The sequence below is a fragment of the Enoplosus armatus genome, chromosome 6, assembly GCF_043641665.1.
Source record: "Enoplosus armatus isolate fEnoArm2 chromosome 6, fEnoArm2.hap1, whole genome shotgun sequence".
Taxonomy (NCBI): Eukaryota; Metazoa; Chordata; class Actinopteri; order Centrarchiformes; family Enoplosidae; genus Enoplosus; species Enoplosus armatus.
This window is the reverse complement of record NC_092185.1, coordinates 22,487,925-22,500,982: the sequence shown is the minus strand read 5'-3', so window position 1 is coordinate 22,500,982 and position 13,058 is coordinate 22,487,925. Positions and strand designations below refer to the sequence as shown.

The following is a 13,058-nucleotide window of genomic DNA, read 5'->3' as shown; positions in this document are numbered from 1 at the left end:
TAAATGGTAAGTAAACTACTCAGAATGATAATTGAAGGAGGCAAACAGATATATTCCAACTAGTCAGAATGGCAGTTGAAGATAATCTGTCCAGTCAAAACTCCCCTCAGGATATTGCTTAAACCCTTTTCACTTGTAATAATTAAACTTCAAGCTATCTCCGCTTTTTACTCTCTGAATACACCCGACATACAGTATATCAACAAGTAGTGTTTTAGCTTTAAATATCCAAAATGATAATGAAGATATTTAACTGTGAGGAATTAACACGCTCAAATGCTACACATGGAGACTTTAGTCCTAAGTCTACTAGTCAGAATGTAAGTGGTGATGCCTTAAATTAGCATTTTGACCAGGCAAAATATATTCTATATTATATATATCTAGTTCATGTCTGTCCATCCTCCTCTGTTGCTCTTCTTAAGGTTTCTTGCTTTGTTCCCTTGTTAAAGGGTTTTTTGGGGGGAGTTTTTCCTTATCTGGAATCAGGGTCTAAGGATAAAGGGTGTCGTATGCTGTCATGTGTGAAGATTTTAAAGCCTTTTGAGGCAATTTTGTTTTTGTTTCTGGGGGGGGGGCGGGGGGGCTATATAAATACAGTTTATTTGACTGACTTGACAAAATGTTATTAGAGGCATCTTACTGTTTTGACCAGACAAAATGAATTGCAGATATCTGCATTATGTATGACATTATTTGAATTGTTGCTCTTACTAGACGAATCATAATTACAGTTATCATTCTGACTGGTCACGTGTAATAATGACTTTAAAATGCATTTATAGATGTATAAACATACTGGATGATCAAGCAAAAACTTTTATGAATCAGTTTGCCATCCTCTTCCCTTAGTTCTACAGCACAGCAACAGAGAGAAAGTCACTGAGGTCAGGGGGGTTTGTGGGTATGGTGGTAATGTTGCCAATTTGTCAGGTATTGCAGATTCTCTTGGGGAACTCTTGGTCTTTGTCCTTATCTGCTATGAAAATGTTTGCATTTTCATTTCGGTGGCGGGGGGGAAATGTCAGGGATGTTGCTGGGGCAACACACAAAGCCATGAGTAAATGCTGAGGGGATAAGCAGAAAATAGCTATGGTTCTTGTCTACTCGCTAGAAAATCAATACACAGATAAGATGCAGGGGAAGCCCTTCAGAATGAGCTGGCTATTAACACCATTCTTAATACATATCCGTAAACATGATTAGAACAAGCATATATATTTAATCGTATGTTAATATTGGTTTTGGTCCTTGTAGAGTCACGAATTCACCCTGTACTAAAACGAAACATTGTGTAGTTTTCACTACACTACATACAGTATGCTTACTAGTAACCAACATGACCGCAATTGTAGGTCAAAAGCTCAATATTTTATGAGAACATGCTGACAAAACAGAATTTAAGATGCTTTTTTCTTAATCCTTAAAAGCAGCACTTTGGAAGATACAAGGTTTTCATTGCATAACATCAATGTTGTTAATTTCAGACACTGACGGTGAGTGTGGTGTTGGCCTCGGCTGTCGCTCCTCCACCAGCGCTAATTCCATTCGTAAGCTCCTCTCTGACTCTATCGGTCTCCACAGCTGTTCTGGCCTGCTGCACCACATCACTGTAGCACTCCTCCGCTGCAAGGGAGGAATCACAGCGTCACAGCAGTGCAGAAATACAGAGTTGTACCTGTGTCTCAATGTTTGTCACCATGGAGACGTGATTATCACGGGGACCTGTCCATCAACCATAAGATATGGGCTCAGTGCTTTCTAGTATAAATGGTGTTGGAAAACAAAACAGCAAATGGATTACCTACTACAGGCTAAATTAAGTTCGAAGTTCGAACAGCTCAATGTGTCAGAGAACTTTGTTCTGATAATTTCCTTATGGGGATCAATAAACTATCATCATAAGCGCTTTCTGTTCACTGCTGTATACTGAGATTGACTAACCTACCTGCATTTTGGCTAAAAGGATAAGCATAGTAATAGAGAACAAACTTGTATATTTCATTATAAATTTCCATCCTTTGGCTTGTTGAGTGAAGACACTGTTATACATTTGCTGTGCGTGTCAATGCATACACAGGTTTTGAGGCAAATTCAGGCTGATCCTTGGGAACACCCCCTCTCCGGTCAGAGTGATGTCCTGCGGCGGCAGGAAAGCCACCTGCAGCTGAAGCCGCCTCTCAAACACCTCAGGGATGCCCGGGAGGTAGAGCACACGCAGACACTGTTCCGCACCAGCATCGATGTAACCCTGAGACACACACACACACACACACACACACACACAAACAAACACACAAGAAAAGAGGTTAAAAGAAAAACCTTGTACTTCATAAATGAGTCTCCTACGTCTCAAACAGTCCCAAGATGAACTCACAGCGGTGGGGATGACCATGGGCCGGCCAGGTCTGACCTCCTGTCTTTCCTCGCTTCGCTCATTGTCTTTTTGCTGCCGTGCATCTGGCTGCTGCTCTTCCTCTTCCTGTCCCCCTGCCTCCTCATCCGCCTCCTCTCTTTGAGGGTGTGTGATGCTAAATTGGAAGCCAATCTTTCCAGTATTCCTCAGGGTCACCTCAGCTTCCTCTTCATGGTCAAACAGCTGGAAGAAAAAAGAGGGAGATTGAGAGGAGAGACGCAACACTGCCCATTCCTTTCACTGAAGATAACGTGAATTAGCGTTACGGCGAGGTTTAGGTAAAACTACTCCACCTAGTGTCTTTTAGGTGGAGTGGGTGCAATGTAAAGGTGAAAAGTATGCATGATGCACCAGGGAACTGTTATTTGAGTGCAAGCGACAGACAGAGATGGGTAGAGACCGACTAGAAAAGAGATACAAAAATGTGGAACTGTTCAAAGTTGCTCACTTGTGGACACGCAAAGGGGGTTGTTTCAGGACTTCCTAACTGATCTGGATAAATCAAATCTTTGACTATGAGAAAACAACACAGATTAAGAGAGAGGGAGAGAGAATAGTGCTGAACAGACAGGAAGGTCAGAGAAAGGTTCTGCTGAATCGCTCATTTCAACTAAATCAAAAATCAATATGTCCTTGTTTTGAATATCAATGATAACTGGTCCCGATGGCTTGCATACTTAAAGAGGGAGTGGAAGTGCAAAAGACCAAAGTATGAAAAACTGTGCAGTGACATTCAAAGTTCCTCTCACCCGTCCTTTGATGCCACTCTATCATGTCTTCGTATTAGTTTTGTCTGAGATATCGTGCAACAAGGAGGCAAATTAACATAAAATAATGAAGAGTAGCTTAAAACATAGCAAAGGAGAGTTTTGCCCTGACGTGAGCAACTTAAGCAGTGGTAAATCCTGCCTGCTTTGCTACAACCAGCAACTCCAGTCATGGCCCTTACCCTAAGCCTTTACCATCTGCACATACTAGGCTGAAACATCACTATTTGATTGGTAGAGCTTGTTGGCATAAAGAACTGAGAAGCTAAACTCTGGGTAAAGGAGCCCTGTATACGTACCAGCAGACCAAAGTCCACATGGGTGGAGTCAAGGCTGTAGCTGACTTCTGACGCTTCTCCTCTGAGCTTGATTTCGTACGTGGGCCCCTCCTCTACATGACACTGCGCTACCACCTCTCTGCTGACGTTTGTGTGGCCATAGAAAGAGAAAGTGACCAGCTGTTTGTCCCCAGGTTTCAGGTGACCATATATCGGCAAGACATCAAACACCTACAGACACAAAAAGAGAACCAGTAGAACTTACAAGATTTATTCTCTTTTACTGATCCTTCCAGTGCACTGCTGTGTGTGTGTATACCATAACACTTTGTTTTTTGTACAGAATAAACAAACAAGATACAACATGTTGATTAGTAAAGTTTAGAGGCCAAACAGGCGAGAGTATGTGTATGTGCATGGGTGTGTCTACCTCCACAAGTAATAGCACTGCAGCATAGAGGCCGGGAATGACCCCTGACGAACTGGAAATATAAAGGAAACCCTGATTTGTTTACCTGTGAGCATTTGCCTACCTCTTCCACAGGCGCAGGGCTCTGGGTGGCGCTCTGTTCACCTGCACCAGGCCCAAGGCTGAGAGCCACTGAACAGGCAGGAGAAGCCGTTGTAGAGGAACTCCGACCTTCTTCAGTCTCATTTTCCTCTGCCTCCAGCAACTCTGTCTTTCTGTGAGGGCAAAGGGATAATAAAACACCCCTGAAGTTAAATATTTATTTTCCCCACAATGAAAGTAAAGCTGCATAAACTGACAAGATGTCCCAGAGGTAGCAGGGTAACACATATACACAGAACATGCAACCAGCAGCTAATTATATAAGCATCTATTGTGTAGCCAATATATCATTAACACATATTGTAATACCCAAGTGGATGAGAAAATCTTTAGCACCCACACCCCAAGGAACTCTGCCTCTCATTTTCGCTCGCTGTTCGACTCTCTCCTTCCCCGTGGGATCAGACTGGGTGCATCCATCAAGTTAATTAAACAGAGTGTTCTATAATTAAGAGGAATTTTAATAGGCAAGCAGCAGGAAACAGGTCAGGATAGATTGCAGCGAAGTGCTGAATAAACATGGAAGAGAATGAAAGAGATTTAGTGAGTGAAGCCATCTCAAAGCTGGGCTGGACAAGTTCTATATTAAATCACCAAACACTGGCTACGTTATTGCCATAGTGTGTGTGTGTGTGTGTGTGTGTGTGTGTGTGTGTGTGTGTGTGTGTGTGTGTGTGTGTGCCTGTGTGTGAGCTTCAGGGTGTATATACATGTAAGGCAGCATTCAAGTCTGCATACAAATTTGTTCCCAAGAATGCTCCAGCACTGGTGTGTCAGCTCATAATGAGAGGATGGTAGTGGTGCAACCAGCAGGGGGCACTGTTGTATGGTCAGTCTGTGATGAATGCTGTTTTAAGGAACAAACTGGCCTGATGTCTGGCCTTGGGAAGATCACAAATTAGTACATTCAGCAATGTGAACAAATACTGTAGGTCAATGTCCTCAAAAAATAGGGTGCATAAAAACCTTTTTGCCTGCTCTTGTGGGGGGAAAAAAAGAAGCTTTTTAAAAACGTGGGTCCTCTAAGAAAGAGTTTAAAAGCCACTGGTGCGGACGGAGGAACAGATGGTGAGACAGCAGATGATGACTCTGCAAGAGCTCGGCTCAAAACAGAAATAGCCTACCCTGACATTCTCACATCTGTCTCTCTCTCTCTGTCGTCCAGCTATTCTTTACTCCATGCACACTCTGGGTGTGACTGTGTTTCACCGTGTTCAGTCTCACTAAGAATCTACACATCAAAGACTACAGAGCCACACACATCCTGCTTCCAGCACACTGTCGGGGAAAGAAATGAGTGATGGGGAGCGAGTACGAGAGAGTTTGATGCTGAAGAAATTATACTGGTACAGACAAATGGCTACTCGGGGTTCCGGTTAATGAGTGGGAGACATAGAGAGAGAGCGAGAGAGAGAGAGACAGAGAGAGAGTATTGACATAAAGTATTTTATTGCATATTTATCGTCTGACAGCACAAATATCACCCGTGCTTTTATTACTTTCACCATCTCCAGTTAGTTTTAGTTACATTTAACTAAAATCACTAACAAGGATGGCCAGTTTCACTTGTCTCCCATGAAAATGAGCTTTGTCAAAGACTTGTCATTTTTTTAATGTAAGAGGAGAAAGTAACTATGTACGTTTACAAAGTACTGTATTTAAGTACAATTCTGAGGTACTTGTACATTTCAGAGGGAAATATTCTGATTGGGCAATGACAATAAATCTAATCTAGTATGGTGAGCCTCCCTCAAACCTCAGGAACAGTCCCCAGTTTAAGCACTATAACTTGTCTCGTCTTATGAGACAAGGAAACTGTGCTTCAGTCACTTCTGATTGGTCTGATTATACTCAACAATGTTTCCATTCTTGTACCTAGATGCTTTCAAACAACAATGTCTTTTCTCTCAGGCGTACAAGTGACAACACAAAGCAGCCAGCTTACATTACAGTGCAAAAAGAGGGAACTGCTGTTTCTGACTCTTGTACTGTTTGAAAAAAAAGTGGCGTGATCATGGAAAGTTTCTGAAGAATCTTCATCTCGCCATTGCATAAGCCCCGCTGTACACCTTGGCTTAAACTCAACATCCTCTAAAGCACCTGGAGTAATTAGTTGTGAGTGATCAGTCAGTCATTCAGTTGTCCAGTGGTCTCGTCAATCATGCTTACAGTAGCTACAGTGCAATCAAAAAAGGTGGAATAAGCTTTCCAGTTTACTTCTTGCTGATAGACAGTCCAAAAGATGGAAGTTACAGTACTTAAACGTATTGTACTGCCTCTATCTATCAGTGGGATAGATGGATAGAAAAGAGTTGGCTCTATTGAAATTCCCCTCTCCAAGGGCTGCGGTGTAATTACTGATAGAGATGTAATTAGCTGAACATGGCTAGATAGTGCAGGTTTCGTGAGGGAGGACGGGAGACTTTAGAGAGAGAGTGTGTGCGCGCACAGTGAGGTCTCCATTTAATTAGCGGGACGGCCTATGAGACAGATTGTTAAGAGGGGTCACAATCTGAGAGGGAAAGGGTGAAGAAAGAGAAGAGAAGAAGGCTGATAAGGATTTGGTAGAGAGCAGAAGCAAAGGCAGCGGAGGAAGGCAAGCAGGAGGAGAGGAAGGAGAGGAAAATTTAAAAAAAGAAAAGAAAAGATAAATAGGAAACGTAAAAACCCTAAGATGAGGACAGGGAGGGGAGCAAAAAGGAAGAATACCAATAGATGAAAGAGGGGGGAGGGAAGAAGACGGTAGAGGGTGATAAATCTTGTAGAGCTATAGCAGTTAGTTGGTTCATGGCCATGGACAGGCAGACTACTACAGTATTCACAGTCCATTTCAAGGGAGGGGGAGCCAAAGTTAAGGCTTGAGAGAGGCACAATGTAACATTAAGTACACAATCAGTAGGTCTGTCTTCCCCAGATAATTCATAATGGATTTGGCTTTCAACTCAAGAGGGTTAAATGTACTGTATAAGCGACTGTACCAAATCACCCCCATGGACAGTTTTGATATATGGCTGAGATCCATTTTGTTCGTGTCCCTGAATCTTGTCTATTCAGGATGCTACAGTACAAAAAAAATATTTTGTTCTATAACAAAAAAAAAAAGCTGTAACATAGGAATCAAGCGGCTGCAATTCAGTCTTACATAGCACGGGTGCTTTAGCTTCCTTTAGAAAGTAACAACAAAAAGGCTGCATGTTCCGTGGACTTCAGTTGATGATAACATAGTCTCATCACTAAAGGGAAAAGCTATCCTTGGGTATTATGCTCTTAATTTGTGATCAAATGTTGTAATACATTTTTGCCTATTTTTCTTAACCTTTTGGTTATTTCTGACCTCATAATTAGTTTAGATAGCTGAACGTTTTCTGTTACCAAATCCCTGCGTTGCTTTGCTGCTATCATCACATCATCTGTGATAAGAGGTAAATCCAGGAACAAAACTACATTCTCCAAACAATCAGATGGGCATTGATAACTGATATTTGCTGTAAGAGGAAATGAGATGTAATGTAATGGGACTATGCAGCTTTTCTGGCTTGGATAAGATCAGCTGAGGAGTTGAAAGGACTTTTCAGCAAAAGAAGCACTTTAGGCCAAAAATGCACAATAAGCCTGTTTTGTATTTGTCCCTTCAAGACACATCACACCACTATTCTCGAGCTATGAGATATATCACTGTAATCAACATTGTTATGTGACACTAGGGATTCTGATTATTGTAATACTGTGATGCAGCTAAAATGTGTGTTTTACTTATCTTTAAGGCTGTTCAGTGACAGTGATTTCTGAGCTTATCTAACTCCTCTTGCTCGATGGAATGAAGGAATATTCCACCTGCTTACTCTGTCATTACTGTAAACACAAGTATAATATAACTGATATGACAGTGCATGGACGTTTTTCAGTGCATGTACCTGATGGTACAGAGTTTCTGGTCATCCAGGAAAACCCAGCGGTAGGACACAGGCAGCGGGGAGCAGTTGGTCATCAGGATTTCTCTATGAGTCTCTCTCCATTTGAGCACACAGCCAAAATCCACTGTGGTGGAGGAGAAGTGCAGGTTGGGGAAGTGGACCTCAGCGTGCAGCTCGATCAAGTCTTGCTGTGGGTGTCCCTGGTAGTGTATCTCAAGGAACTGGGGAAAAAAACAGTCAAGGGAGGAAATGTATTTGTCCAAAATGGCTGATACTACAGGTAAATACCTCAAGTATTTAGCAAGAGTAAGTAAACAGAGATTGTTTTCACTTCAATGGTTCCCAATCTTTTTTGACTTGTGATCCCATTAATAAAGCAATGCTACTCATGACCCCTAATCACAGGTTATGGCCTTAGTGAAAAGTGATTTTTCCTTCTCAGATTATTTCATTTGAAGGCCTTTTAGAGGCTTGCAGAGGTGAAAATATCCAGTTTTGAAAGATAAAAGCAAAAGAGAAAAGACAGAAAGGTTCCTAAAACTCAGGTTGGGAACCACTTCACTACGCGCTAAGCTATGGTGTGCTCAGAGGGACACAATATGACCAATATGATGAAAAAGCAAAGCATTATGTAAGAGATTTTACACACAAAAAAAACGCATCACTGTTACCTCATCCACGACTTGTGACACCCAATCCCGACAGTAGGCTGGATTAAAGCATACCCACAACTCAGCCTGCCTCCCGTCACCTAAAACAATGGACTGGAAAAAGACATACAGCAGTTAAAATATATAATGCAAATGTATTGAAGGCAATATTTAGGACTATAGACTTGGTAGATAAACTAATCAACAGAACAGAGACTAAAGACTGGTTCTTCATTTTTTTGATAATCTGGTTTTGCATGCTTGATGAAAAAATGGCTCCCAATGCACGAGTTCATAACCCTTTTAAAAACCTCCCCACAGTTTTATGAAACGTTTATTGTAATCCCGCCATGGGACCCAGGCTTATCAAAATATCCTGCTACTCTTTTGCTTCATTCAGAGACCTGCCGGGGGCTCGAAAACCGTTTTAATGTGGATTCCAATCCCACGTTTTAATCACCTCTCAGAATGGAAGTCAGAGCTATGATGATGATGAAATGAAAACATGAGTATCATGGGAATATATGACCTGAACTTCTATCACGGTGGGAAAAAAAAGGTGTTTATAATAAACAACGGTAAATCACAGCCATGACTGTCATTTAGAAGGCAAGAGAGAGTATCTGATTCAACTCATTAACTGTGATCAGTAATAATAATGAGTCCACACACAGCCACTACAGACAAGATGGACAGTAACACAGAATTCCACTGAACTTGGTAAAACGTCAGCTGTTCAAAATGTGCCCTTAGTAAGTAAGTAATGAGCAATAAGGCCAATAGGGATCTTTCCCTACAGTCTGTATGTTCCCGTTGTGCTTGCATGTTAAGAACAAGTTCCTGCCACTGCCTTTGAGCAAGGCGTTACTAAGTTACTTAAGATAGGACGAGCTACAGGCATCAATAATTGGCCCCGCTATCACAGATCAAACTCTACATAGGAAACTGATATCCCTCACAAACTGATTGACGGGCTATTCAATATATGACACGAGACAATAACGAATCTAAGGTAAAGTTAATCTAAGTAAAAAACAACAGATTTCCAGCAATAATATCGTCAGTTAGTGATTACTTTCACAGACAACATCGTATTGGTAGATGACAGAAGATTCAAGTTAAGTTTCAAGTGTGCCACCAAAATCACTAGGTTTCTTCCTCCTGGAACTTGACATGAAAAACAAAAAGACAAATAACAACGAAGAGGGAGTGTGTACCTTAGTGGTAGCCGAGCTGTGGGCTCCCGGGTCCTGACACAGGGAGAACGGCTGTTCAAGAGCGAGCTCCATGGATAGAGACAGAGACGACACATTCTTCAAGATTAGCTTCTCATATAGGGGCATTAGACTCTGTCCTGGGACCTATAAAACATAAACACCATTAATTAATTTAATCAATTAAGCAAAAAGAGGAACAGAAAGCGTAAATGAAAGGCTCCCCGTTTCTTTTTTTACACACTGAAAAAATTAAACAGCATTCACTAATCTTTACAGAGTTCCTTTAAATTATTTACATTCCCACCACGTTCTTCCCCAAAAGGCATCTGACTTATGATATCCCTACATAACAATTAGATAACTGCAAGATACAGTACCGAACTAAATACTAAAAATATATAGTTTTAAATGAAAATATGCTGGAGAGTACTGTTCATGATCTTTTGACCAACCTTCTCAGTGTAGAAGTTGAGCCGCTTGGGGGAAATGCTGAGCATAGGAGCCACAAAGCGACAGGTAACATTTACAGACATCATGTGCTCATTGCAGCCCTGGCGACCCACAATGCCATGGCACACCAGACGCTCCCGTACAACCTGGCAAGATAAGAAAGCATGAACTGTACATGTACTACAACATGCTTCCAATCTAATGGACACACACTTGGCTATGCTTATGACATTCACAGCATGAGTTTATTCCTTTCTGGGCCTGGGAGCAAACTGTCTCACCTTGGGGGAGTCTGAAGATCCCGTCAGCACCATGTCAGCGGAGCAGCCTGGGAAAAGCTCCACACGAGAAGGGTTGAGGCTGAACACCGGCTTCTCTCTGCTAGAAGATCCACGGCCCAGAACCTCCTTCTTCCTGGGAGCTGAGATGGGGGGTAGGATGGTTCGGCCAGATAAGTTTTCCCCCTTGGTTTTTGTGGAGGGCAGGAAGCCATCAGTCCTCCAGTACATCCGGTGTGTTCGCTGGCCATGGTTGGTCAGCCTGAAGCGGTACTGGCATGGCTCATGGCTTATAGGACAGAAAGGAGGTGGTGCATACTGTCAGGACTACATTTTCAGGTCTAAATCACTATATCATTATTATTAAGAGAATTATGAGTGTGAGCTCTTTCATTCTACCTGAAGCATGTGCCTAGATCAAGGCTGGGAGCAAAAGGCCTGTCACTGACAATTGTGGTGCCAGTGCCTGTGGCAGACAGTGGGACCGTGTGTGTTTGGCTGTCCTGGATGGACACTTCCAGCCTGTCTTGGAAGTGAAGTGTGTCCTTCAAGTGCGCCACGACCCTGAGCTCCAGCTGGCTCTCTGGTGGAACTTCCCCTTCACTGGGCTCAACCCGCCAAAAGGACCGTGCATGGCTCTGAGGAAACAGAAACACAGAGTTCATTTACGGCCTGAGCGCAATGAGCTGAAGTGTTTGCTACTACAGGATGCCTGCCTGCATCTGCAGAGTGGCACAGTAACAGTTTGAGCAGCATGAGTGAAACTTGATGCATGAAAATATATCCCTTGTGGGGGGCACTTTCCTCTAACATGCCATTGAGGCCTGTGCTACGGATGGACCTGGAAAGATAGATGTGTATATCATATAGCTGCATAATCGCATCAACATTCCGGTGCAGCATGACATCCTAGAGGTGTAAGTAGAGCAACGGCTCCCTGTCTGACATAAGTAAGACAAAACATCTCCCTACTATGATGACGATAATGGTATGGTGTGATATACAGATGTACAGTAAAGGAGTTAAGATGAGTGTATCCTATGTTAAAATATGTTTTAAAATACACAATGGATAGTTTAATAGTGTCAATTATCACGTATATCTGCAGGGACTGCTGCAAGACAAAATTCTATTTCCCAGCTGGTTCGATTGCATTTATTTGAATGTAATGAGAAAACAGATGTAAATCTAATGTTCATCTCCAGTCCGTCAACAAAGCCCTTCACTGTGCTCACTGTGCTGTATATATATATATATATATATATATCTGACCAAGCAGTGGACAGGCATCACAATCAATGTTCCATACAGCGTCTCTGTTGATGAATGGCTGGAACATAAAGTTTTAATTGGGACTTTGAGAATGAGCTTCCTACAGATGCAGTGAAGCTTGGGCTCTTTCAGTGCCTATAGGACAACACATAGATTTTAGATCAATAGAGAGGAATGTCTGCACTCAAATACTACAATTGACATTTGTGTTGCCCTTACTGAAATAGAGACAGCACTAAAATAATACTGGACAAATCAAATAGAAGGATTTTGTTTGATGTCTCAGTTCAAAGCCACTTCATTACAGAAACAGAGGCATTTGAAGAAAAACACAACAGGCAACACTTGGCCAGTGAGTGACTTTAGGAGTCACAGATCACTTTCTCAGCGTCTGCATGATCAGGTGAAGGAGCCGGTGAAGGCGAACTTGGTGTGGGTCGATACTGGGGTGATCACGGTTAAGGAGTAGGTGGAGTCAGAAGAGGAGAAAGAGCAGGGGGTCGACTCCCCGGAGAGAGGAGCAAGATGACTGGAATCTCAATAATCACATCAAACCCGCTGCATCCCACAGCTTGATTAGCATTGATTGCTTTTGAATGCAGCACAAGTCAGATGGGCTTAGAATCCAAATCTGTGCTGTGTGCTGTGCAGCTATCAACAGTACATCAACCGGCACAAGTCCTGCATTGGTGCTGCAGTGACTACTGATCACAACAAGATCAACATATTGTAACGTGTATTCTTATGTGGCTCATGTTTCTGGTTGCCGGTGAAAAAAAGACATAACTCCACATCATGTATATATGCACTGTTATGCAATTTCTATTTCTAGCTCTGTATCTGTTCATACTCTGACAACAGAAAAGAAACATAGACTACAGAAAAAAGGTAGTACGTTAGGTAAAGGGTTTGCTTTGCAAACGTAAATACGCTCATGTCCGAACTGCAGTGCTTGGCCACTATTCTTCCCACTACACACTCTGGCTGCCTAGATATCTTTGATACTGTATTAAATAATCTATAAAAGCCTGGGCTGGTGAAAGGATGGAGTCATTCTCACAGATGGCCACTTAGATGACAAGCAAGTGTGGATACCTTCCGCAATATCCCCGCAATCTTCAGTCATCAGGTCTGTGTGCGTGGCTCTCTGCCAGCTTATTGAGCGAGATGTAATGTAATTCTCGGAGAATCTGCATCGATTGATTCCCGAGAGTGCAGGGGGAAACTCCTTCCCTCAACACTGCC

At 42.4% G+C, this 13,058-nt stretch overlaps 1 protein-coding gene across 1 annotated transcript in view; it reads right to left on the bottom strand.

Annotated features, from left to right (window-relative positions):
- Positions 1-13,058, bottom strand: part of hydin (HYDIN axonemal central pair apparatus protein) — a 65,412-nt gene that overhangs the window by 31,119 nt on the left and 21,235 nt on the right. The window contains exons 18-28 of the mRNA XM_070907073.1: positions 10,941-11,179; positions 10,545-10,830; positions 10,266-10,409; positions 9,814-9,957; positions 8,618-8,710; positions 7,947-8,167; positions 3,995-4,145; positions 3,483-3,692; positions 2,378-2,599; positions 2,077-2,251; positions 1,496-1,626 (exon numbers count right to left, since the gene is read on the bottom strand). Of these exons, the coding sequence (XP_070763174.1) occupies positions 1,496-1,626; positions 2,077-2,251; positions 2,378-2,599; positions 3,483-3,692; positions 3,995-4,145; positions 7,947-8,167; positions 8,618-8,710; positions 9,814-9,957; positions 10,266-10,409; positions 10,545-10,830; positions 10,941-11,179 (2,016 nt within the window). The remainder of the gene's footprint in view (positions 1-1,495; positions 1,627-2,076; positions 2,252-2,377; positions 2,600-3,482; positions 3,693-3,994; positions 4,146-7,946; positions 8,168-8,617; positions 8,711-9,813; positions 9,958-10,265; positions 10,410-10,544; positions 10,831-10,940; positions 11,180-13,058) is intronic.